The sequence below is a fragment of the Rhincodon typus genome, chromosome 42 (assembly GCF_021869965.1).
Source record: "Rhincodon typus isolate 14 chromosome 42, sRhiTyp1.1, whole genome shotgun sequence".
Lineage (NCBI taxonomy): Eukaryota > Metazoa > Chordata > Chondrichthyes > Orectolobiformes > Rhincodontidae > Rhincodon > Rhincodon typus.
In genome coordinates, this window is record NC_063373.1 from 2,385,815 (window position 1) to 2,409,829 (window position 24,015).

General features: G+C 41.7%; 1 protein-coding gene and 1 non-coding gene across 2 annotated transcripts; both read left to right on the forward strand.

Annotated features, from left to right (window-relative positions):
• Nucleotides 1-894: 894 nt before the first annotated feature.
• LOC109934712 lies at nucleotides 895-19,867 on the forward strand. Its single transcript, XM_048619068.1, has 5 exons — nucleotides 895-940; nucleotides 1,552-1,692; nucleotides 17,501-17,617; nucleotides 19,087-19,129; nucleotides 19,528-19,867. The coding sequence occupies exons 1-5, from the start codon at nucleotides 895-897 to the stop codon at nucleotides 19,865-19,867; spliced, it is 687 nt and encodes a 228-aa protein (XP_048475025.1).
• Nucleotides 9,978-10,111, forward strand: LOC125487614. Its single transcript, XR_007265983.1, has one exon. It is a non-coding gene; the product is annotated as a U4 spliceosomal RNA (small nuclear RNA).
• Nucleotides 19,868-24,015: the final 4,148 nt, after the last annotated feature.

Consider the following 24,015-nt stretch of genomic DNA (forward strand, 5'->3'; position numbering starts at 1 on the left):
TTTTTTTTGGAAAACGTTTCTCAATATATTTAATGAGGCAGCACCGTTGACATTGTTCACATGGACTTTGGTAAGTCCTTTCACATGGTCCTACATGAGAGACTGGTCAAAGATTTATGAGCCCAGGTGATCAAAGGAAAGTTAGAAAACTGTATCAAAAATTGGCTTGTAATTAGAATGCAAAGAATTATGGTGGAGGGATAATTTTGTGATTGGAATCCTGGACCACCGATATGCCAGGGGGATTGGTGCTCAGACCCTTGCTCTGTGTTATGCGCACTAATAAATTGAATGTGAACGTAGAATGTATAATTAGTAACTTTGCAGATGACACAAAACTCTGTGTTGTTGATCGAGACGAGACAGTTTCAGGCTACAGTTTGATATTGATCAATTGTGCAGAGCAATGTTAGATGGAATTTTACCCTCATACGTGCAAGGAAATGCATTGGGAGATCTAATCAGAGAAGGATATGCAAAATGAGTGGTCGATCCCTGAGTACTACTGAGCAAGAAAGGGATATCTGTGTACATTCAATAGATCACTGGCGATGCCAGTACAGTTCAACAGATTGGTGAACAAGGCATACAGAAAACATCACTTCATGAACACGGGTGTAGAATATAGATGCAGGGAAGTCCACGCGGTAACTTCATAAAACATTGTTTCGGCCACTGATCGTACAATGTGTGCAGTTCTGTTCGCCGTACTATGAGAAGTACGTGATTGCAGGAAACTCATCAGAACGTTGCTTTGAATGAAAAGAGCCCCCTATGAGGAGAGACTGGTCAAGTTGCGATTGTTTTCCTTGGAGCAGAGCATGGTGCAGGAGGATCTGATTAAGATATACAGAAGTTTAAGAGGCACAGGCAGATCGTGAGAATTTCTTCCCCATGACAGAAGTGTCAAAGGCTCGGTTGCATGCATTTAACGAGAGAAGTAAGTGGTTAGAGATCTGAGATTATTGTTTCAAACAGAGAGTCATTAAAATATGGAACAGGCTGCCCAAAGAGTAATGTCGGCAGGTACTCTCTTGACACTTCAGGTACATTTGGAAAGGAACTGAAAAGGGCTGGAATAGGACGTATTAGACCAACTGCATGTAAATTAGATAAATGTTGTTTAGTTGTTTGTTGGTCAGTCTAGACATGGTGGGCTGAAGGGAATGTTTCTATGATGTATGGTTCTCTGTCTCTATGGAATATGTCATGTCAGTACGATATTGTAATGACGAGGAAGAGGTTTAATAAAGCATTTCAAGTTCAAACAATGGTCAACATTGTAAATGATCTTCGGTTCAGATAACAAAGCCAGTTTTTGTAGGCATGAGTTTTGAATGCAAAAAGAAGGCAAGTTTTGTGATGTACAAATGTTTAACTGCAGCAAATGCATGTGTCTTTGGGAGTAACTACTAAACAAGCAGCCACGGCTTTAGAACAAGTTGAATCCTGAATTGGAAAATAAACGCACAGGGATGATTTCAGTACCAGATTCGATTGGGCAAAGTCATGCGTTTAAATTCCTTTAGTAAGATGACATTCTTTTTTCAGTCACAGCCAACTTGGTGGCAACCATATTCCTAACCTATGAAAAGTGCGAACTTTCCCAGTGCATCACCGACGATCTGGTGGTGATAGCAGTTACTGATTGTCATGTCATCATCACGTCTGACATCCTCAACCTGTTTGCAGGTATCTACTTTCGTGACAGTATCTTGTCCACAATTCATTCTTGTACACTCGGCACTGTGCTGGTGTACGCTGCTCGTGATGTCTTGGTCTGGCTGACAGTGGCCTTCACGATGGACCATTTTTAGGCCATCACCTATCAGAATTTGAAGACCAAGTACGACACCAAGAAAGCTGCGTAACTAGTCATAGGAATTGTCTGTGCCCAAAGCTGTAGCAATAACATCCCTTTCTATTTCATCGACCAGCCACTGTGTCTCGTGGATGGGCTGGCCTGCTTCTGTGACATTAATTTCAGCAATTACAATTGGCCAGTCTGGCAGGAATATGTCTGGCTAGACGGCATCTTAAACCACTTTGTTCCTTTTCTCCTTATTCTGCTGCTCAATGCCCTGACTGTAAGACATTTTCTAGTGGTTAACAGAGCCTGCAAAAGACTCCGGGCCGCTGTGAATCAACAAGACTCGGAAATGGCTAATCACAAGAAGACCATTGTCCTGCTGTTTGCCATCTCTCCAGTTTCCTCTCACTGTGGATGACCTCTGTCGGACATTTCCTTTACGTGCAGCTGACAGGTGGGGCCTTCGTCCCCTGCCTGGATTTTAATGACCCATAGTACATCCTTCAAGAAATGGTCAAAGTGATCCAAATGCTCCGCTCCTGCACTAACATCTTCTTCTATACAGTAACGCAGACCAATTTTCGAGATGAGCTGAAGAATACATTGATGCAAACTTTCAACATCCCCGTTGTTTGTTCTATGACAATGAAAGATCAGTTAGCATTTTCATCTGTCTGTTTATTCTCATCAGGTTTATACCCCCGTCTGCCCCTCCCCCGAGACAATGTATCTGCAATTTAATTAGAAAGTATCTGTGTCATGTCCCAGATATGCGGACATATCAAGCCTCGATTTCAGTGTGAAATGTCCCTGGTTTCCAAGAGTGAAGGATTTCTCCAATATCTTGCATGCTATTGTTTTCATACGACAAATTAAATTTCACCCTGAGTTTGCTGTCTAAGACTGACCGCTGCTGAATTTCAATGTTGCAAGTGGATTTGTGATCCCATAAATACTGAGTTTTTGTTGTACTCTAATATTCCCTGCGAAGCAAAATTCCATGATAAATGTATTCTACGTAAGCATCTAGTCTTCCCCATTGCTAACACTTCCAAAATAAATCCAGACAAAGGGAAGTTCAAAGGAAGACCAGAAAAAAAAAACAAAAATCTACCAGCATTGTCAAGATCACAGATTTCAATCGATTTGACGTCAAGTGGATTATATGGCATAACATGTCCTGTCTTAACAAGAATGTGTTTAGTAATGTATGAGTTTTGGTTACAAAAGGAATGAAAAATAAGCTTCAAATGACGGTGAGGAAGTGTGCACTGATGGTTTGAATTCGGTTTAGCTGTGGCTACAAGAATTTAAATGGGTGATTGCCAAACAATATGAATGTGCCACATCATAAGGGAATGGTCTGCAGGCGGTTATTGCAGGTAGTAATTCATGTAAAGGAGCTGTTATCTTCAGATTAAAGATGAGCAAGAAAAGATTGAGGAAGGCTAATGGTTAGCAATCCATAATATGTCGGCCGGACAGCCTTTTCATCTTTAATGAAATGCTCTCCCGGTCCTCTTCTCGCATCAGTGAAGCCTCCTCAATTATCAAGAGTTGTGTATTATTCTTTGACTAGTTAACTTATGTATCGTAACTAAACTCTTACTTCTTAAGAAAATTCAATGAACTATTCGAAACTTCTCGATACAGGTCAAACACCGTAATTTATTCTTAGGTTTCAACAGTTTCAATGAACTGCCAAACCTTTTCTACAATCAGATCAAGTGAGTAGTCTCTCTAAAGGGCGTGTACGTTGGTCCATCTGAATCTTGGTTGACCAAGAGAATCCCTTGCACAAACGGAGCAGATAAATGCTCACTCCCCAGTGTGACTGTATCAATGGTTTGCAGGCAGGGATGGGTATTTGAATACATTCCCAGATTCCTTCGATTTCTACAACTTAGTGTATTCATTTTATAAGACTATGAAATTAGTTCAAAATTGTTTCTGTTGTCAGAGCCCTGCAACATCCTCACTCGGGTGTGTGTATCTGTCTATCTTCCATTCAAATGGATCAGCAGAAAATAAATGGGGCGAGGCTGCTGACATGCTCTGAGTGTGGAAAAGCATTCACTCAGGCACACCAGTTGATGACGCATGAACTAATCCATATTGTGAAGCAAGGAGTCACAGGCTCCAAGTGAGAGGAAGGGTACTATCAGTTAATCTGCATGAGTGAACGTCAACTACTAAATACATTACAACTGTTCAGATTGCAGAACAGCTTGAAACGCAGGCACACATTTATAATACGCCTACACTGTAGGATGACGGTTCAAATTCTCCCCTGTGGGAAAATGTGTACTCAATCATCCATTTAGTGTCATATCAACGAGCTCATAAATAACTGCAAGTCTATTATTCCTGTTACTCGCAACAAGGATTAAAATAAATTGATTCTAAGTGCAGCAAGGCTTAATTTGGGATAATCCCTGACAAGGCAGTGGGGCTACTACACCTGACGAAGAGACTGCGCTGTGAAAGCTTGTGTGGTGCCAAATAAGCCTGTTGTACTGTAGCCTATTGTCCTTTGACTTATGACTTTGACCACACAGTCTAACATTGGCACCTCCACGTGATCGCTACTGCACTGGAGTGTTGGAAACTGTCAAATGTTTTCCAACTGAGTTCAGATGGTTTGGGCGGCTCAGAGAACTATTGTCTGCTTGAAGACAGTCTTTCATTCCTCGTAATTTAACATGTAAGAAATTGCAGAATTTCACAGAATTTTTTTGTGGTGATCCTTCTGGCCCTTGTTATGACTAACCCGAGCGAAAAAAAAAAAGTCCTGATTGACAAAACGGTTGGTGTACGTGTTGGAGGCTGTATTTAATTTCAATTGCGTGCGTCAGCTACTGCTCAGAATGAGTTGAATTCATAGACATTGTCAAATCGCCGAGTTTTCAAATACAAAAGCAATTTTTTTTGGATTTTGGTGATGCATGTTTTATATTCAGAATATTTCGCCCACTTTATCATAATAATTATTAGTTGTCTTTCAGATTCTACCAGTACTGGTTGATTATTTTGATAAATTGAAGTTTTGAATAAAGTCACCTTGCACATTCTGTCTTAATTCTCTGCAAATTTGCCTGCATGGCAGAGCAGACATGATTCATTTTAAATAAAAATGCTCAACCTGGAAAAAAAGACTCAGGTAGATGAGTATCCTGAAGTGGAGAACAAAAACAGAATTTGCTGGGAAAGCTCAGCAAGAGAGGCAACTTCTGTGAAGAAAATAATCAGACGGATCATGTGACCCTTCGACTGAACTGATGGTAGTTGGGAAAACGTCGGTTTATATGCAGAAAATAGGGAGGGGGATGGCTCAGGGAGTAAATAATAGGATAACTGATAGATTCGTAAGAGAGAGAAAATAATTTGGAAAGACAAAGGGTTGATAACGCTCTGGCCTGGAGGGTGAGTAGATGTTAATGGGGACTGTTAGTGACTAACAATAGGTAGTGTGCAATGGCAGGCGATGTGATAACAAGACCTGGTGTGTGGCTTAGGGGGCTAGGACATGGGAGAGTTTAACTTGATATTGAGCCCGGCGGGCCGCAGGGACCCCAACCCAAAAACGAAGTGTTGTTTTTCCAGGTTGCTTTAAGCTTCGCTGGGACACCACGGCAAGCCAGAGACAGAGATGTTGGCTGGGGAAGAGGGTGATGTGTTAAGATGCCCGGCAACGACATGCTTCGGGTCTTACTTGTGAACAGAATACAAATGTTCCGTGAAGTGCTCACCCAGACAACTCTTTGTTTCACAAACGTAGAGGAGACCACGTTGCGAGCAGTGAATGCAGCAGTCAAGATTCTGTGAAGGACCCGTGAAGTGGGCTTCATCTTAATCTAGGTTTAGATCATTGGATAGTGGGGAAGGAGTGGGTAAACGGGCAGGTGCTGCACCTTCTCCGGTTGCAGGGGAGGGTGCCATGGAGCTATGTGGGAATGTGTTGGGAGTGAAGGAAGAGTGAATGAGCGTGCCCCTGTGGAAGGCGGATAAAGGATGGGAGGGGAATATGTGTCTGCTGTTGGCATCAGGCAAGAGTTGGCGGAATGGAGTCTGATAATCTTCTGGATGTGGATGCTGGTGGGATGTCAGATACGGACAAGAGGAACACGAATGCTGTTGCGGGAGGGAAGAGAGGGAGTAAGGGCAGAAGTGTGAGAGAATGATTGGGCCCAGTATAGGGACTTGTCGACAATGGTATCGTGGAATCCTAGGCTGAGGAAGAAAGTGAACATTTCGAAGGTTCCCTTGTCGACGTTGGCAATGGAGACTGTGGAACTGTGTGAACAGGATGGTGTCTTTACAGGAAGCAGGATGTGTGGATGTATAGCCCATGTAGCTGAGGGATTTATTGAATTTATTGTGGATATCGGTGCACAGCCTATCCCCAGAAACAGAAACAAATGCCAAGGAAGGGAAGACAGGAGTCAGAGATAAACCAGGTGGATGTGAGAGCAGGATGGAAAGTGGAAGTGAAATCAATAAAATGTGCCAATTCCGGAGGAGAGAGTAAAGCAGCAACGAAGATATCATCGATTAATCAGAGAAAGAGTTGTGTTTCGTTGCTGGAATAGGACTGCCAGAAAGAATGTTCCAAGTAACCCATGAAGAAATGGGCATACCTCTGGCCCATGTAGTTACCTAGGTCCACGCCTCTCATCTGAAGTAAATGAGAGGATGTAAAAGAGAAGTTACTGAAGGTGAGGCCGAGCTCAGCCAAGCAGAAGAGGGTGGTGGTGAGTGCGGACGATTCAGGTATTTGCTCCCAGAAGAAGCGGAGAGCACTAAGACCCTTCTGTTGGGTAATGGACGTGTAAAGGGATTGCGTGTCCATTGTAAAAAATAGGCAGTTGAATCCTTCCACCTGGAGATTTTCAAACCAACGTACACTGCAAACGCTCAGCGCCAGCTCTCAGATACCTCTGAGCTCTGACAGTCAGAGTACAGCTCTGCTCACTGGCGAACTCGAACAACATGTACTGCTTTCCTTCTCTGGATTTAAATACACATAAACCAAAACTGCTCAGCATCAACATTTCATTTACTTTTTCTCCAAGGCCCTGTTGTCAGATGACAAATTCACGTTGTCATTCCCCGCTGCCCCATTCCTGTGAAGTCGAGCTCAAAGGAGCTTGAATCTCAAAGGTTGAATTGATGAAAAAAATCTACTCGAATCACATCGGTTGACTCCTGATGTCTATACTGATCATAAACCAAAGGACAGAGATTCTGAAATTATTCAACTCTGCCCAAATCTTCTCTAAAACAATTTCAACTTCGGACAATTCACCGTAATTGGCCTGCAAACATGTCGCCAGGAGCTCCGTGTTTATTTCTGCAGCTCTTCTCACCAGTAGATTCACAAATTGTGTATTTTTGTACTTATTTGTCAGGATTTATATGTATTTCAGCTGTTAAATGAACACCGAGGCAGCAATATATTCTCCACAAATGAAAATATTTTTCTGATTCAAACTTGCCCCAGAGCGGAGCACAGTTTAGGAGAAGAAAGTGAAGTTCCCCGATTGGGTGACAGCCGAAGAGATAGACTGGAAATACAGACAGGACTGAGGCCATTGAGACGACACGATAGAGGAAGGAGTTTTAAACACACCAGTCGTTTGCTGTTTTCCTTTTAAATCGCAGAGGTAAAATGGGAAATAACCTCGTTAGAAGATGTGATCTGTCTATTGAAGGCTTATTGATTAATCTGTCGAAGCCCTTTCCATTACATCCAATGCATTCTGTGTAATGCATTATGAATTACATTCGCTGATTTACTTCACGTGTCATTGTTCAAGGTGACAGGCCGATTGTTAGAATAATGACGTGTTTTGTTTTCCTTTAATTTACTATTAATTCAAACTCTTTTATCGTAAGTTGTCCAGGAGATTCCGTCTCATAGAAACCGGATTCAATCGAAAAGAATGAGGGAGATGACGTCCAGTTTTTTTTTCTGTATTCCCACAGCTACGAAAATCAACTATCCTAATCCGTTCTGGTACCACTAACAGCGCAGCGGTTCCATGGAGTTTCTGCTAAAGAGAAAGCAAAATATTGGGAACTCCGAGAGATTTCTGAGGAGACCAGTTTTCCTCAGAGTTTGATAACGTGAACAGCCTGTTGAGCTGAAAGTGTTGTAAACTTAACTGATAGATTCTGTGTTGACTTGCTGCGCACTGAGCACCGCAGAGATCAGAACCGATTGACCCTGTATAAAAACTGTCGGAACATGACTGAACATTACAATGTGTCAGGCAAACAGTAAAATCAGAAATCGATCTGAAGTGGCTCACAAATTGGCGGTGCTATCTGATACTTTTCATTTGAACACGTAACTTTATTCATTATGAATACATTATTGAAATAAACAAAAAAATTCAGTTCAGCAACTCAAAAGCGAATATATTTTAGTGCCTTCTGAGGGTTCTAAAACTGCTTCACTGTTACAGAGAAAATGTACGCGTGAGACGAATAGTGAAACTTTGGAGTAAACTGAATGACGTCGAACATTTTGTGGGTATTGTGCCCTGCCCCTGCAGCTGCATGTTACCAATTCCAGAATGGCGAGCGATCGGTTCGTTGATCCAGATAATGCTGGCTTCCTTTAAAGTATCAACCAGAACGTGAGATTTAACTTAGATATGACGAACATTAAACAAATGAACAGATTCAGTAACAGCTGATGAATGAGTCAGTGATCCGTGCAATCTCAATCACGCATGGCTTCCGTTTGCTGGGTTGGCTGGGAATGAACATTCTTCACCTGTGATGAAAGTTTATTGAGCCTTTGTCAGTTGTTTACGTATGGATATATCAGTTATGTAATAACCAGCGGATTCCTCTCCTCCCTCTGGTGACTTTTGAGGGAAAGCAAATCCTATTGTGATCTGAATTTGGGTTGGAGAAGGTGAAGATGAACTACCTGTTGAGCCACTGAGTTCCTTGGGATGCAGGGACACTCACAGCGCGCTTGGCAAGGGAATCCCAGGATTTTGACCCAGAGGCACTGAAAAAAATATATTGTTCACAGACAGCATGGCGACTCATTTAGAGGGAAAGTTATACTTGATATTGTAATCCGGACGATCGGGATTTGCCATTGGATTTTGTTTACGCCTCGATCAAAATCTCCTGCCGAATTCCATTCTTCTAACCATTGAGACACTGTTATTAGTTTCACTTGTCAGTAAATGAACTAATGAAATGAGACTGATACTCCGTTTCCCTGGAGTGATCCATCGATCTCTAATCTTATCACAACGAAATCTGTTGTTCATGAGCAAACAATTATACAAAATCAAATCTGTCTGTAATTTAAAAAAAAAATCGAGCACCGATCCGAACCGCGTTCCTATCTAAAATGTTCGTGCAATTCTACCTGCTGGGCTCTACATTTCCGTCTGCCTGATAAGAATATATTTAATCTTTAGATTTTGGATCTGCAGTGAGAGAGAACAGAGAGTGCGGTATCAACACGTTTTGTCCATTTACAATTTATTTTTTCATTGTCCCCGGGAACAGAGCGACGGCAGGGGATTCAAACATTCAGGATGAGTTGTGGAAAGCTCCCATTAACAGAAGTTCAAAGTCAGCCGAGCACAAAGAACAGTCGTTCACCCGAACTGCCGATGTGCATTAATTAGGACTGTTTAAAGCAGCAGCAAACCTTTCCATTGTTCCTGTAGCAGACTCCAAAACCGTTTGTACATCAAGAGGAATGAGATTGTAAATACCCACGCATATAAATTAGGATGGGTTGACTCAGTTTTAATGTTTTTATAAAGAAAAAATTGGGTACAATCATTTTTCAAAGATCATATTTTTATTACAAAATCCTTTTTGGGAATTTAGTTTCTAAGCCTCTATTTCATTAGTGAGGCGAAGTATGCACAGACACTGCAGGAACCCTGGAAGATGTTCGGCGATTGTGCTTCTTAAGTCATTTCCATTCTTAATTTCCTTCCATTTCAACATTCTGCCTGCGAAATAATGTTTGAATCCTCTCATCGAATTTCAGCATAAATTAATAATTGGTCAACTCCACGGCAGATTAATCAAAAGAGATGGATGGATATCGATGTATGTACCCCACCATAAATGTGAAAGATAAGACTCTGATAGAACTGCTCTCCATGGGCTGCACTGCAGCAGCTTTGCACAGTGGCAGTATCGCAGCTTATGAAGTTTAACTGAGCTTATTGCTTATTGTAAACTTTACCCAATATCCCGCTGTGCTGACTTGCAGTAACGTCAGTCAGAACCATTGTTGATGCTCAGAAGAGCCTGTTTTTTGTATTTGCGGAAACAAGTAGTTAAGACAACTTGGACAATTCTACCACTGTGAAGGTTTCCTAAAGTAATGTTGTCGGTGGAGGAATGTGAATCAAAAATGGGAACTGCTAGAAGACTTCAGCAGATGTGGCAGCGTCTGTGGAAAGGAAACTTTCGTTATTTTTTTGGCGTCTGTGCGATTCTTTTTCGTATTCTTTCATTGATGCGATGTGTTCACAGTTTTTCCCACAAGTATTGACAGATTGCTCAACTAACATCAGTGTTACACATGCCGCTAAGATGCATGGGTGAAAATTAAATTTGGAAAATCTGATTTCCTTATATTAACACACTGGTTCAACACGTTTCTGCATGCCCCTGGATGAACGGAGTTGCTCCTTTTCATTGATTTGGGAATTTGCTCTCTGTTGGACTTTTCTAACAACTTTTCTTAAATTTTCCTTTCTGCTGTTAACTTTTCCCTTTTCCTCGCTCAGTTACTCCACGACAAAGTCGTCCTCAAGTGAACTAATGGACCTTCTTAGGAAATGTGCTTCTTAGATTCTTGTATTTTGTCACCTCTTCCTTCAGTTTTAATGATAGTCCATACGTTCGTGTCATACCCGTATGAGAAATCTGTACTTGGTACCATTTTCATCAATGATGAATATCAGTGACCCAAGTCCCGAAGCAATATCACATCCACTGTCCCCCAGACTATATACATCTTTACTGTTGGTGTTAAGTTAAGGAATGGTCACAGCAGAGGAAGAGGGATTTGAAAGTAGGATCACCTGTCAAGTAGACGGACGCCAAGTAAGGCACAGCGCCGTCAGGTGGGTACTCCTGCCCATCAAGATACCCATTGCCTTAACCAGTCGATCACAGTAACTCCGTGTTTTTCTGTTTCACTGTGGCTCAGTGAGAATTCCAATCACCTTCTGTCTTCGCATAAACGGGCAATTCACAACTGAGCAGTGTCCACAGAAAACTTGCAGGAAGAGACAATGTCCACTTGTCTCTGTTTAAAAGGGATACTTTAAACTGTTAAACCAACTGGATGAAAGGGATGTATTCATTTTCTCAGGACCACCTAACAGTGTCAATACACACAGAAGTAACCTCACAAGAGGAAGTGTTTAATTGTGGTTAATTGACCAGGAGTGATGTGTGAGCCAGTGTAAACATCGGACAGTAAACTGACCCATTAGCATCTGCACTGAGCCTTGGAGCACAAGCTCCACGCTCTATTCGTGCCTGGTGCACACTAGTCAATGAGAATTCTAATCACCTTCTGCCTTTGCATAAACAGACAATTCACAACTGAGCAGCCTCTACTGAAAACTCACGTAAAGAGACAATCACTGCTTGCATTGGTTTAAAAGGGATATATTAAGCTGTTAAATTAACTGGATAAAAGGGATGTGTGAGCAAGTGTAAACAGTGGGCAGTAAACTCTGACACATTAACACCGACACTGCGCCTTGGATCAAAAGCTCCAGACTCACATTGTGCCGTGTGCACACCAGTTATCATTGCCTTCACTTTTTTTTTTTGTCCGTAAGTAACTGCTTACACCACAACTGCACAGAACGTAGGCGTTAGGCAAGGGTGGGGACAATAGCGCAATAGTTAATGAGTATGACTAGAAGAGTGGAGGTTCGACTCCTCCTTGTCTCCCGTGCAATTCACAGCTTTTAATTCCTTCTAAGCTAAGTTTACTTATTGCCCTGAAGAGTATAGAATTCGTGATGTGGAGGAATGAGAATGATTTCAATGTTTCATATGAGCAGCTGGTGAGTATATTCCAGCTCAGCATACATTTCATGTCCGAGTTCTCAACTGCTGTTTTCATTTTCTGGGGAAATATCTTGCATTCCAGCAAAAGCTGCCTTTTAGGCCAAAAAAAAACTTGCATCTGGGGACGGGGAGCTGACGTGAATAAATGGCACAGTGGCCACCTGTGAGGATTTCTGTCGGCTTCCCTGGTGGTCTAGTGTTAAGCTTCAGTGCTCACTCTGTCAGCGAATGGACGTTTATGTGACCCTGGTAATTGTTAATCTTTATTTACAGTTACTTTTGTTTTTAATAAATACGGCCTAATTTTCAGAGGTAGAATTGCATCATCAACTGCAAGAATTATTTCACTAAGTGTTCCACATCCACATCAGGAGATCAACCGCAATTGCTTAATGCGTAATCAGTGTCAACCTAAAACAGATGAGCTATGAGGAAGAGTGAAGAACAATAGCGTTTTGTGAGAGGTGACTTCAGACCGAGTTCAGCCTGTGTCAATATGGGTGCTAAAGGCTAGTTTACTCTGTTGACTGTGGCACACAGTTCACTCTGAATATTTCTGCCAAATAACTCCCCCATCGTTTATTTTTCTTAGGTGAGAAAGGTATTTTTAAATTACTGCAGGTTAGTTATACAGCTTCATACTGAGATTATAAGACTAGGGAGCAAAAATAACCCATTCAAACCATCGAGCCTGCTTCACAATTCAATATGAGCGTTGGTGATCTGATAACGCTCAACCTCACCATCCTGCCTTTTCCCAAAATCCTTCAGCTCCTTATTGATCAAATATCCATCTATAGCATCCTTTTTTTATAGTTAACGACCAAACATCGAAAGAAAACTTCTGGATAAATCTCCACAGACTCGCAACTCTCAAAGAGACGAAATTCCTCCTCATCCCTGGTATATCCGTAAGACCTTATAATGAGAATCTACCTTCTGGTCTAAGGCTATCTCAGAAGACGAAACAAGCTTTGGACATCAAACATGTCAAGTGCCATCAGAATTTTGTGTGTTTCAATGAAGAGTGGTGTTTATGTAGTACTGCATCCAGTATTTAGGAACAACTGAGTGCTCAGGAGCAGAGGAACAGGCCTTTGGCCTTTTACCTGTACTCGACCTGTTCCCTGAATTTTATTCAAGCCAGCTGACAAGGTTGTTGCTGTTGTTTTCTGGCGGACTGACATCTGCATTGCAAAGGCCGAATGACAGCTTTCAGATACTTTCTCCTGTTTCCTCTTGGGCTATGACCTCACAATGCAACATCAGAGCACCGTCACTAACCTCATTTTATCTGATGACCTTCTCACCAATGCTTCCAACATCATAGGCTCCCAACCAAACACAGCTCGCTAATACCTCTTTGCCAAAATCCACATAAAAGACTGCCTGGGCAGACTCATTATTTCCAGCTGCTATTGCTTCAAAGAACGTATCTTCCTGTCTGTCGACTCGTCTTTTCTTTTTTCTCAACGTGTCCAGTTCCTTCCCAGTTTCATCTGTAATTCCTCCAACAGTTTATGTTAATTTCAGATTTCCAGTTCGTGGGGTCCAACCGCCTCCTCTTAACTACTGGATTTCAATCACTGTACAGGTCAATTCCCCATCTTGACAATCTCAAGGCTTTGTGATTTTCTTTTCCGAGAAAAGATCCTGACCATCCCCATCAGCCATGACCCTCCTCCGCTTGGCCGACCTACGCTTCAATTCTGAGCTACTTCTATTTAAACTTCTCTCATTTTCTTTAGGTAGAAGATTTGACCATGGGTACCTGCAAGGGGCTCATTTATGCCTGTCTGTTTGTGGGATACGTGGAAGGTATCTTGTCACAGTCTTATCCATCTGCGACCCACAACTCTTGCTACGGTATACGATTATGTCACCACTGCTGCTTCCGTCCCTTATCGGAATTGGAAAAGATTATCAATTTCATTTCAATTTCCACCCCTCTCTCACATTCACCTGGCTGATCTCTTAATGCTCCCTTCACATCCGCGAAATCTATGTTTCCATTTCTTGGGATAGATTATCCACCAGCATTCACGTCAAATGACTTAGCATCCAGAGTTTCCTTGACTGTACATCCTCCTACCCTAATTCCGGCGAAGATTTCATTCCATTCTCCAAGTTCCTCCGTCTCCTTTGCATCTGTCCTGATAATGGCAACCCCGAAAAGAATGCCTACGAAATATTCACTTTCTTCCACAACCAATGTTTTCCTAGCACCGTAATAGATAGGGCACGCAGTTGTGTCCGAGAAATCTCCTGCCCTTCAGCTGTCAAACCTTCTGTCCGCTACCACAAAAGCGAAAGAGTTGCCCCTTGTCCTCACCAAACATCCCACCAGCATTCACATCTAGAGAATTATTAGCTGCTACTTCCACTACATCCAGTGTTTTGGCACCACCAGAGATATATTTCACTCCCCTCTTTTGTCTGCTTTGTACAAGAGTATTTCTATCTGGAACGCCAAGGTGCACTTCTTCTTCTTCATTTCCATCGCTCGCCACATTCTCACTGTACCTTCCAATGCAACTGCAGAAGCTGTAACACCTTCCCGTTTACTAAGTCATTCTTCAATATCTAAGAACCTGAACAGACCTTCCAGGTGAAGCTGCACTTTGCCTGTATTTCACTCAGCATAGTCTACTGCATTCAGTGTTCTCGAAGTTGCGGAGATGAAGTGTAGATGGAGAGATTGTTTCACAGTACACCTACATTCTGTCCACAAAATGACCCCGTGCTTGCCGTTGTCTGCCAGTTCAACGAACTATCTTGCTCCCCGGTGAAAATCTCTGTCTCGGGCTTGCTGCAGTGGTCCAGTGATGCTCAGCGCAAGCTGGGAGAATGGCATTTCATTTGCTGTTTGAGTACTCTGCAGCCTTTTGTACTCAGTATCGAACTCAACAACTTTTGGGTTTCAGATCCTTGCCCACACATTGCCCCAAACAGACACATCAGGCCTTGTTATCAATGAATAATAGAATCATGCAGCATGGAAGCAGGCCCTTGGGTCTCTCTGGTCTATGCCGAACATAATCCCAAAGTAAAGTAGTCCTATCTTCCCTCTCTTGGCCCACATGCCTCCTGATTCATTCCCTTATCTAAGGGACTTTTATACGTCATCATTGTGCCCACATTTACCACTTCCATTGTTAGACATTAATAATTCTCGTGAGCAACTATTTATTCTCATTGGCTGACCGTTATCCACTCATTTATCCTCCAACTTTGATTGTCTCTCTTTGTACCTCGTATCAACCTTTAGTTTATACTTCTCCTACATTAAAACCAACTGTTTTCTCGCTACTACAAGTTCTGAAGAAGTGTCATTGAGGCCAAAACGTTATTTCTGATTTTTCTTCACAAATGCTGCGAGACCTGCTGTGTTTCTCCAGCAATTTCTGTTTTTGTTGCAGAAGAATATGCGAAATGGTCCCAATCCCGTGCTATGCTTTCATCTCGAATATAAAACCACCAGCAATTCCGACACAGATCTTCTGTTGTTGCCGTTGTCACTGGTAGGTGTTCCTAGACATTTTATCCGTTCTTAGAAGTATTAAAAAAACTCCCTTTCGTTATCAGAAATCAAAGTTATTTTGCAGGAGAGAATGTCCCGAATCCTAATCCCTCCACCCTCCTCTCAGGGAAGACACCTCCCAGGTTTACATCCTTTCTTAATGACATAGATTTTGTTCTCTTTATCTCAATTTGTTTTCACTGGAGAAATTGTTTTCCTCTAGACTTGACCTAGTCATGTTTTTGTAGCACGGAAAAGCCCCTTCAGTCCAGCTTGTAAGTGCTAGTCATCAATATCCATTTATTATAATCTCAGTTTCCAGCATTTAGCCCATAGACTTGTGTGTTCTAACATATAAAACGCTCATCTAAATAGTTCATGTATATTTTGAGAGTTTCAGTGGAAGAAAGAAAGATCCTTCAACCAATAATGGGAACTATAGGTGCTCACTGGAACATAAAATCCATACTTTCCCCGTTGAAGTCAGTTCTGAAAGCCCAAGGTCTTTCTCTGAACTGTTTCTCACTTTCCCTAATGTGTAGTTCAGGATGAGTCTATCTTCAAGAATGTCTCTGGCAAACGCTGGAGTGTTCCATTTTATAATCTACTAATTACAGAAATGTCATTGTCTTTTCAGGAGACAAATAGAAAGAGACAAAATACAATTGAACAGACTTTTGTATCATGTGCACTCGAATGAGTGCAGTGCAAAGCTTGAAATGTCACCGCTCTGGCAGCATCTTAGATGGAGGATGCCTAGTTACAGATATGTAGGTGATTGTTACAGAATTGAATGAGTAAAGAAGAATCTAGCATGGAATACGTAGATAGGATTCCTCAAAGTCTCGACTACGAACAAAATCATCTGTAAAATGTACTCAAATTATGGTTCTTTAATCTGGGCCCTTACCAGCCAGGCTTCAGAACTCAAGAGCTCGCAGCCTCCTTGCGCTAGCCTCTGGCCAAAACCACACCACCAAAACTCATCTGCTTGGGCTGGACTCGATTCGGAATCCCTCCCACGCCAGTTTCCAGCTCGCCTGTAGAAATTGTCTTCAAGACTGCTCCAGGCTCAGACTACCTGCCGATCGGTTCTCCAACTCGACTCGACTCGCCACCAGGACTCGTCTGTCATGCTGGCTGGGCTCAGAATGCTTCCCGTGCCCCGATCCAGCCCTTGATTCTCTTCTATGGCATGTGTCTCGTGCTGGCCTAGTGTCGGACTTCTTCTCACGCAGATGTTCACGTCTTCCTTTCCGCATTCCCTGTTGGTAAGTTTAAGAACGTAAAAGTTGATTAGAGAGCAGGGAAGACAAAATGCAGAAAATAGAAGAGAAAATAAAGTAAAATTAAAAGGAACGGGGGAAGCAGAGGAGTTCCGGCAGGAGCGATTTAATGTGCCGCCATTTTGCACTGAAATCTCCTCTTGCACCAGGTATAGTTCCTCTATTCTTCTGAACAGGTCACTGCACTCTACACGTTGTCTTTGCTTTCGCTTCACAGTTGCAGACTTGTTGAATTTCACCAGAAATTTCATTTTTGTTTCAGATATACAAATTGCACAGTTCTTTGTTTTACTTCAATCCGATGTGGTGTTATTTATCAAAAGAGTGAGACACTTCTCTCTTTTTTTGGTTATTTTCTTTCCCCAGACTCCACACCGTCATGAAGAGCTGGAAGGGATGGGAGAGAGACCACAGGCCGTGAAAGCCACCAAGTTTGATAAAATGAACCGAATAACATACAGTTCACTGAGAAAGAGAAAGTAGAAAGTAATTTTATTCAACTTTCATTGATTGGAGCATAACTGTCACTGGTTCTGACAGAACAGCAAATCCTGTTCCTGAAAACTCCGCTCAATTTCTCAATAAGCGATTACTGACTCTGAAATGGGTAAACATATCGTAAGCCTTCTGGCTTATTTTTGTATACAACTCTCATCCTACCATCATGTGCTCCCCGTGCTTTCCCTCCTTTTCACCGTCTTCCTGTCTGCACAGACTGTGGTAAAATAGTTGGTATATCATCCAGGAATTATACGTTATTCCTGAATTTTCGATCAATCTGAATTTTTGTTTCAGGTTTGGCTGGGCAGTATTCGGTGTCTCAGGATTCATCTGAATTCATGATTCTAGAAACTCAGAGCGTGGTAATCGAGTGTCATTACACGCAGCTATTCTTTCTGTGGTGCAGTTCTGGTACACGAAATAGCTCGGAAAAACTCTAAGATGTTGCCTGAAGATGTATTTCACGGGCGTTGAAGAGAAAACTTCAAATGAAGCAAATAGGTTCTCTACTGAATAAAACATGCAAAAGAAACAAAGCGGTTCCTGTACGTATCTCCGTGACCCTTTTATCTGACAGCATGTTCTATTTCTGTGACATGAAGCTAACATTGAAACAGAGATATATCGATCATTTCCAAACACATTCATCCCTCCCCGCATCGAGTGTTCCAGTAGTGTCCATCGGATGGTGCTGTCACACAAGAAACAGAAACAATAATTTCACACCTGCAGAGACCTTCTCCGAAAAAAATGTTACAGAATCCTTAGAGCGTGGATGCAGGACATTCGTTCCATCGAGTCGTCTCCAACTGTCCGAAGATTATCCGGCTAAAACACACCCTAGCCCCGTGATTTCAAGCCAAATCCAAACAGCCTGTACATCCCTGAACACTATGTGAAATTTAACATTATCAACACTCCTAACCCGCACACCTTTGGAAAATGGAAAGAAACAGAAGCACCCATAGGAAACCGTGAAAACGGACAACTCCACACAGACAGTCAGTCCAGGCTGGAATGGTTCCCAGCCTTCCAGCAATGTGAGGCAGCTCGGAGATACCATGCCACCCAAAAGCTATAACATAGTTCAACAACTTACAAGGAAAGTTGATGATGACTGATGGACTAATATTATTTTATTCCAACTCGTATTTTCACTGAAACCAGCATTTGTAAATTTATTCACAGAGTAGAAATTATAGATTCTGTACAATGTTGAAGCAAGCCATTTGGCCCATCGCATCCACGCCGCCTCTCCGAAGAGCATACCACCAAGAGACAACGCCATCCTTTTAAGACTGCATTTTCCTTGGCTCATCCACCTCGCCTCCACAACAATGGACATCATGGAGCAATTTAGCATGACCAATCAACCTAACTGTACAGCTTTGGGCTGTAGGAGGAAACTGGCACACCTGGAGGAAACGCACGCAGACAAGCGCTGAATATCTAAACTCCACACATTTGGATCTTTTTTTTTGTCTTTGGAGCAATTTCTCTGCATGTGTGTTATACTGGTCAACCTTTCCACAACCCCACTGTTAGTTTCCTGGAACGTTGTACTGCTATCTGTTTATCGGGTTTATTTGATGCGAGTGTATTTTTAACTAATCCAGGGTGGATGCATAATGAGCATATTCTTTTCAATACGTATGAGGCATTGGTTGCATTCCCCTTGAGCTGTTGTGAAACCATTTCCTCTCTGTCTTACAAGAAGAAGAAAAGGACACAACGCGTAAAAGGAGTAATTGGAGTGATGATCTCAGTATTACGAGATAATCACTTTTAAAACGAATGATCAAAACGGTGATTCTTCATAAGAGGCTGAATAATGATCCAAAAGAAAACTTAAGGGAATTCTGTCTTCGCCTTCGAATAAGGAGTGTTTGAATCAGACTATAACGTCATGAAGGGGATGTCAGATAAACAGATGACGAAGAGATGAAAAGATGGGCATGCAAAATCAGAACATTGGGTAACTTGGATTCTCTTATGGATCGCTAACACCAATATTGGCCAGTTTTTCTGACTTAGGTTTATGTTCAAAAGAAAAATACAAAAAATGCTGGTAGCACTCCATACATCTGGAAGCATCATGGATTGGATCAGAATTAAAGCAATTTCTCGTCCGAAAAGCCATCTTCAGAACTGCGTTCGCGGGCATATGGTGTTCCTTGTGATTTTTTTTTAAATTTCATGTTCAAAATCCTGCCCAATTTCATGTCACAGCGAATGTCAGTTCTTTTTGTTTAAATGTCAGTTCAAACTTTCAACTGAACCCTTAATTCATCATTCCTGCTTTCTCAAGCTTGCCTTTCAGGTCTGAGCGATGGCGTTTCTGTTACTCAGCGGGAGCCCTCATTCACGCAAACAGAGGGGAAATATGTCACTTTAACCTGCACGTACACCGGTAACGTTTATTACTTGTTCTGGTACCGCCAGTCCCGTGGAAGAAAGCCCGAGTTCGCAGTCCGGGCTTTCGAGACTAGTGATGCTGAATTTAAGAAGGATTTCGCTCAGAAGCGGTTTTCTAGTACAGTCCAGCAGTCAGATAAGTTGTACCGATCGACGATCTCGGATCTGCTGCTGTCTGACACCGCTGTCTATTACTGTGCGGCGAGCTTCACACTCATGAGAAAAAGCGACAGTATCGTACAATAACTGCTGTAGTTTTCTGGGTCACAGCTGTTGCCAGATGAAGGCTGTTTATAACTGGGTTTCACATACTGATGCTTCGTACATTTCTGTGCAGCAAAACTTCGAGCATAATTCTCACACACATCATTTAAAATCGTTCACATGAATTATTGATTCTCACATTGACGCTGACAGTGTAAAGGAGCAAACAGTTACGTTTATTTGGGGAAATCAGTGAATTCACAACTGCCAGGAAGAAAGCAAATGCTTCATGTATGACGAGATGTGTCCTTGCCTGGCAGTTTGAGAAAGACCTCGCTGCAAAGGAGCTAGTAGTTTTTATTTGAAATATCAGTTTTCAGTAGACACTGAAACCTGCCCGGTGAAAGTCCTAATAATTATTATACACTGATTACAGATCTCTCTATGTTAAAAGAACTTACACATATTAATTCCAAATATAGATATTATTAGCAGGCGCAATGAAAGTGTTATCATGATATAGCGAGAAGGTAATCAACAGAGATAAATACAAATGTCATCTGCGACACAGGCCTGGTGAGCTCCGAGTTCTTGAATGATTACTGGATGACCAGAAACCAGACCGAGGTCAAAAGCCAAACTGAAAACATACCAGAAAGATTGAAGGAATTGTTTTTGAAAATCTGGATGAACCAGATAAGGCTGATAGTGCTGTTGTCATTTTAGAACGCGTCCCGCAGTGATCTGTAGCTGTTGTTTTGCACAACTTCTTTACCGGGTAAATCACAATGTTAGATTTTGTAGAGTCAACAGTAATTGGATAACAATGCCTTTAATTTGTAAGTTGTGCACTCTCTATTCACATATTGACTTTTTTTTTTTTCACAATGTATTCAACGTAAGTAAGGAGAGGAAATCTTGCCCAGTGCTGCACTTATGTGTTTCATTTGGTAATTACTTTGGTTTATTTGAATTCAGCGCATTCTGGTCTAATGTTAGGAAGTAAATGCTACTCCCAACTCTACCAGTGACGGGATGCCTTCTGGTTCCTGTCAATGTGTCGCTCAGCCCGCAGTAATACAACGCATTTCCAGACAGCTGCAACTCATCAATGGACAATCCAGTTGCAAAGTAAATCAATCACCTCTGATTGAACAACGGAAATGAATGGTCACTGCATTTTCTTCTTTTGGTATCATTGTAACCGGTCCTTTTGAGACGGAGACTGCACAACTAACACCTGCAGAAAATTGAAAAGACAAGGGCTTAAAAAGGATATTTATAATCAATGTTAACAAATTCAGTGCATATATTTTAATGCGGAGCACCACAGGCAAAAAAGAAGTTTGCTGTCCCCATATTGCACACAAGTGAACATTTTGCGACACAGAAACTTACCAGTTAAGAAAACTGTAGCAGATAGGAATAATTAGATGGTAAGAGCCGACATATTTAGAAAGCGAATGGTGGGTTTAAGTAGAGGTAGCTAAAACTGAATAGTCTCAGCTGAGAGCTGATGGTGGCTTTAAGATAAATTGTTTCAACTCAGCTTTGGGAAGATGTTGAGTCATATCTGAAATCACTTTGATTGGTCCTTTAATGGCAGGAAAACTACGCATCACCCAAACAACTCACAATGCCTCTGTTCTGAAGTCAATGACGTCAAAGAACTAGTCGCAGAAACGCACATTCCGTGGTTCAGAAACCATTTGGCCTTTAAACCTGCTCGGCCGTAAAATGGAACACTTTGTAATTTCTGATGCATCCACTCTCCTGCATAACCTTTTCAATCCCTTTCCCATTAATATCACAACTCTGTCGACATGGTCTGAAGTAAACTGAAAACGGCTGCTGTCCGTGTTGTAACAGAATGTCGAAATGGGAATTAATGCCAACGCAGGTTCTTAAAAGTGTCAATCCACGAATTTGGCCAGTGATGCGTAACGATGAACGTTGTTGTGGTTTGGATGTCTGAAACGAGTTGTATCATAAGCAATAGATATTAGAGGCAAGGATTCCACACAGAAAGCAACTCAGAAAACGATCTGTGGAAAAGCTGGCTGTTCTAAGTTTTTTTTACAAAATTAATATTGCACAATGGGGATCACAGATCCGAACTAGTGACTTGGTGCGTTATGATTTTCTTTTTATTAAACGGACTGACAGTGCCTCTGTCACTGTGTGGTAATCAGTGCGCCGTAGTACATGGGAGAGTAGATGACAAGAGCTCTGACATTATTTTATTGAGCTGTTTTCTTGTTCCAGATTAACGGAAAACCGGCCAGAAAACCCTAGAAACATATGTCCCTTTCTCTTGCCAAATCGCGCTGTCTGCCAAGCAATACATGGACATCTCATTGTGGAGTTTCAGTCAAGATCTTTGCGGCATTTTGTACTTTTCATGATATCAATATCAGAGTTCAGGGTGTTACCGATTGTTACATTAGTTTTTTTTCATGGTTCTATTAAACATGAAGGGAAAATTACTTCAGAGCTTAGAAATTCCTGTTCTCATTCACTCCATCCAAACTGCATGGATGCGGAATATATCAGAACTAGTGTGAATATTTGTGTTCAAGGCTTATCGTATTGTTTCATCAATTTCCCCTTCAACAGTCATACCAATAATTGGATGTCACACTATTTCCTACAGCTGCAGCAACCAGATATAATAGTGACGTCAACAATTAGGACTATCTTCATTGAGGCACATATAACCATCTTTACCATTCTTACAGATTTTACATCAGGCATGGGAGAGTGGAATTTTATAGACAAGAAATACCCGTCCTGTCGTGAGTTAATATGAGGAGGGGTTAAGAGATTGTTCTGTTTGATTCTTCTTTAGTCTCTTTGTCTTTCGAGCAGGAAACATTCAGTTGTAGCAGAATTACAGGTCGCTGTTTCATTTTTGTTTCTGATCTAACCAATCGCAGGAGTGTACTGGCAACAGCAATCTCTCAATTGAACAATTCAGAACGGATTGCACGCAACAAAGAGAACAGTGGGCTGCCAAATGCGATATCGAAAGAAAGAAGAAAGTGCGCGATGGCTGCCGATGGCAGCCACCGTTATGGAGCGGAAATAGTGAAGCCTGGATCTCAAGGAGTTTGTCTACAATTTGCACTTTTGCAATGTTAACTGCTGAAGACCAACTAAAGCAGTAGCACAAGTGGACAGGAGGCATAAAGTGACTCGAGTAATACAACATCAGCGAGCATTTAAATCATTTAAATTATTTTACCTGCATCAATTTGAAACACGTATTTCCATTGTTTTTCACTCCCGTATTTTCTATCGCTCATTAACTTTTCAACTGATGACAGTTTCCTTTCGCGTTTTAGCATGGAATCTTTAGATCTTCTTATTTTCGACACTCTGTTTCAGATATTTTAAAGGTTATATTGTCATAAATATAATCTATCTTTCACTGCAATCATCCTTGTCTAAAATATTATTGATTTTGATGAGCTCCATCAAGTGAAATTGGGCGATCAAAAGGGCATAGCTTTGAACACACAGTCTTACTCCGACCCTCTTTGTCAAAAACGAGAGTAACCTCATTTTCTTTTTTAGCTCAAAGACATTCGTGTCAGCTGTAATGCTAGTTTACATATTTTCTGAACAATCTTCAAGTGTGGGATTTAACATCTTTGGACCAGGGGAGATTTCCTCGCTTCCAGGTCCAGATACGACTAATTGTACTCTTATAGCTGTTTCATTATTTCCTGAACAACATTCCCAGAGGTATTGTTTCACCTTAACTTGAGCCCGGGCCTTCTGTCCTAATAGTACTTTGCCCAAACACCTAACATTTATTCTCCTTTGTTGTTATTTCTAAGTATTAATGCGATGTTGGCATCGCCAACTTGACCAATATTTACCACCCATCTGTATTTGCCAAGAGGGCTCTTGAAAGTCAACCACATTGCTGTGGTTCTGGAGTCGCATGTTGACCAGGCAAAGCAAGAATGACAGTTTCCTTCCCTAACTAACATGAATAAACCATGTGCATTTTCTGGCAATCGAAAATGGATTCATGGTAATCATTGGACTCCTAAATCAAGATTTTCCTTGGATTCAAAGTGTGGGTTTCGAATCGGTTACCTGCATCTCTGGATTAACAGTCCAGCGATAATACTACTCAACGATCACGTTCCATATTGCTCGGGATTGGGAACTTACCGTTA

Coding starts and splice junctions, on each gene's coding strand:
- LOC109934712 (XM_048619068.1), top strand. CDS start 895: ATGACAGAAGTGTCAAAGGCTCGGTTGCATGCATTTAACGAGAGAA. Junction 941..1,551: donor GCATGCATTTAACGAGAGAA/GTAAGTGGTTAG, acceptor TTCTTTTTTCAG/TCACAGCCAACTTGGTGGCA. Junction 19,130..19,527: donor GTCATGAAGGGGATGTCAGA/TAAACAGATGAC, acceptor TTGCCTTTCAGG/TCTGAGCGATGGCGTTTCTG.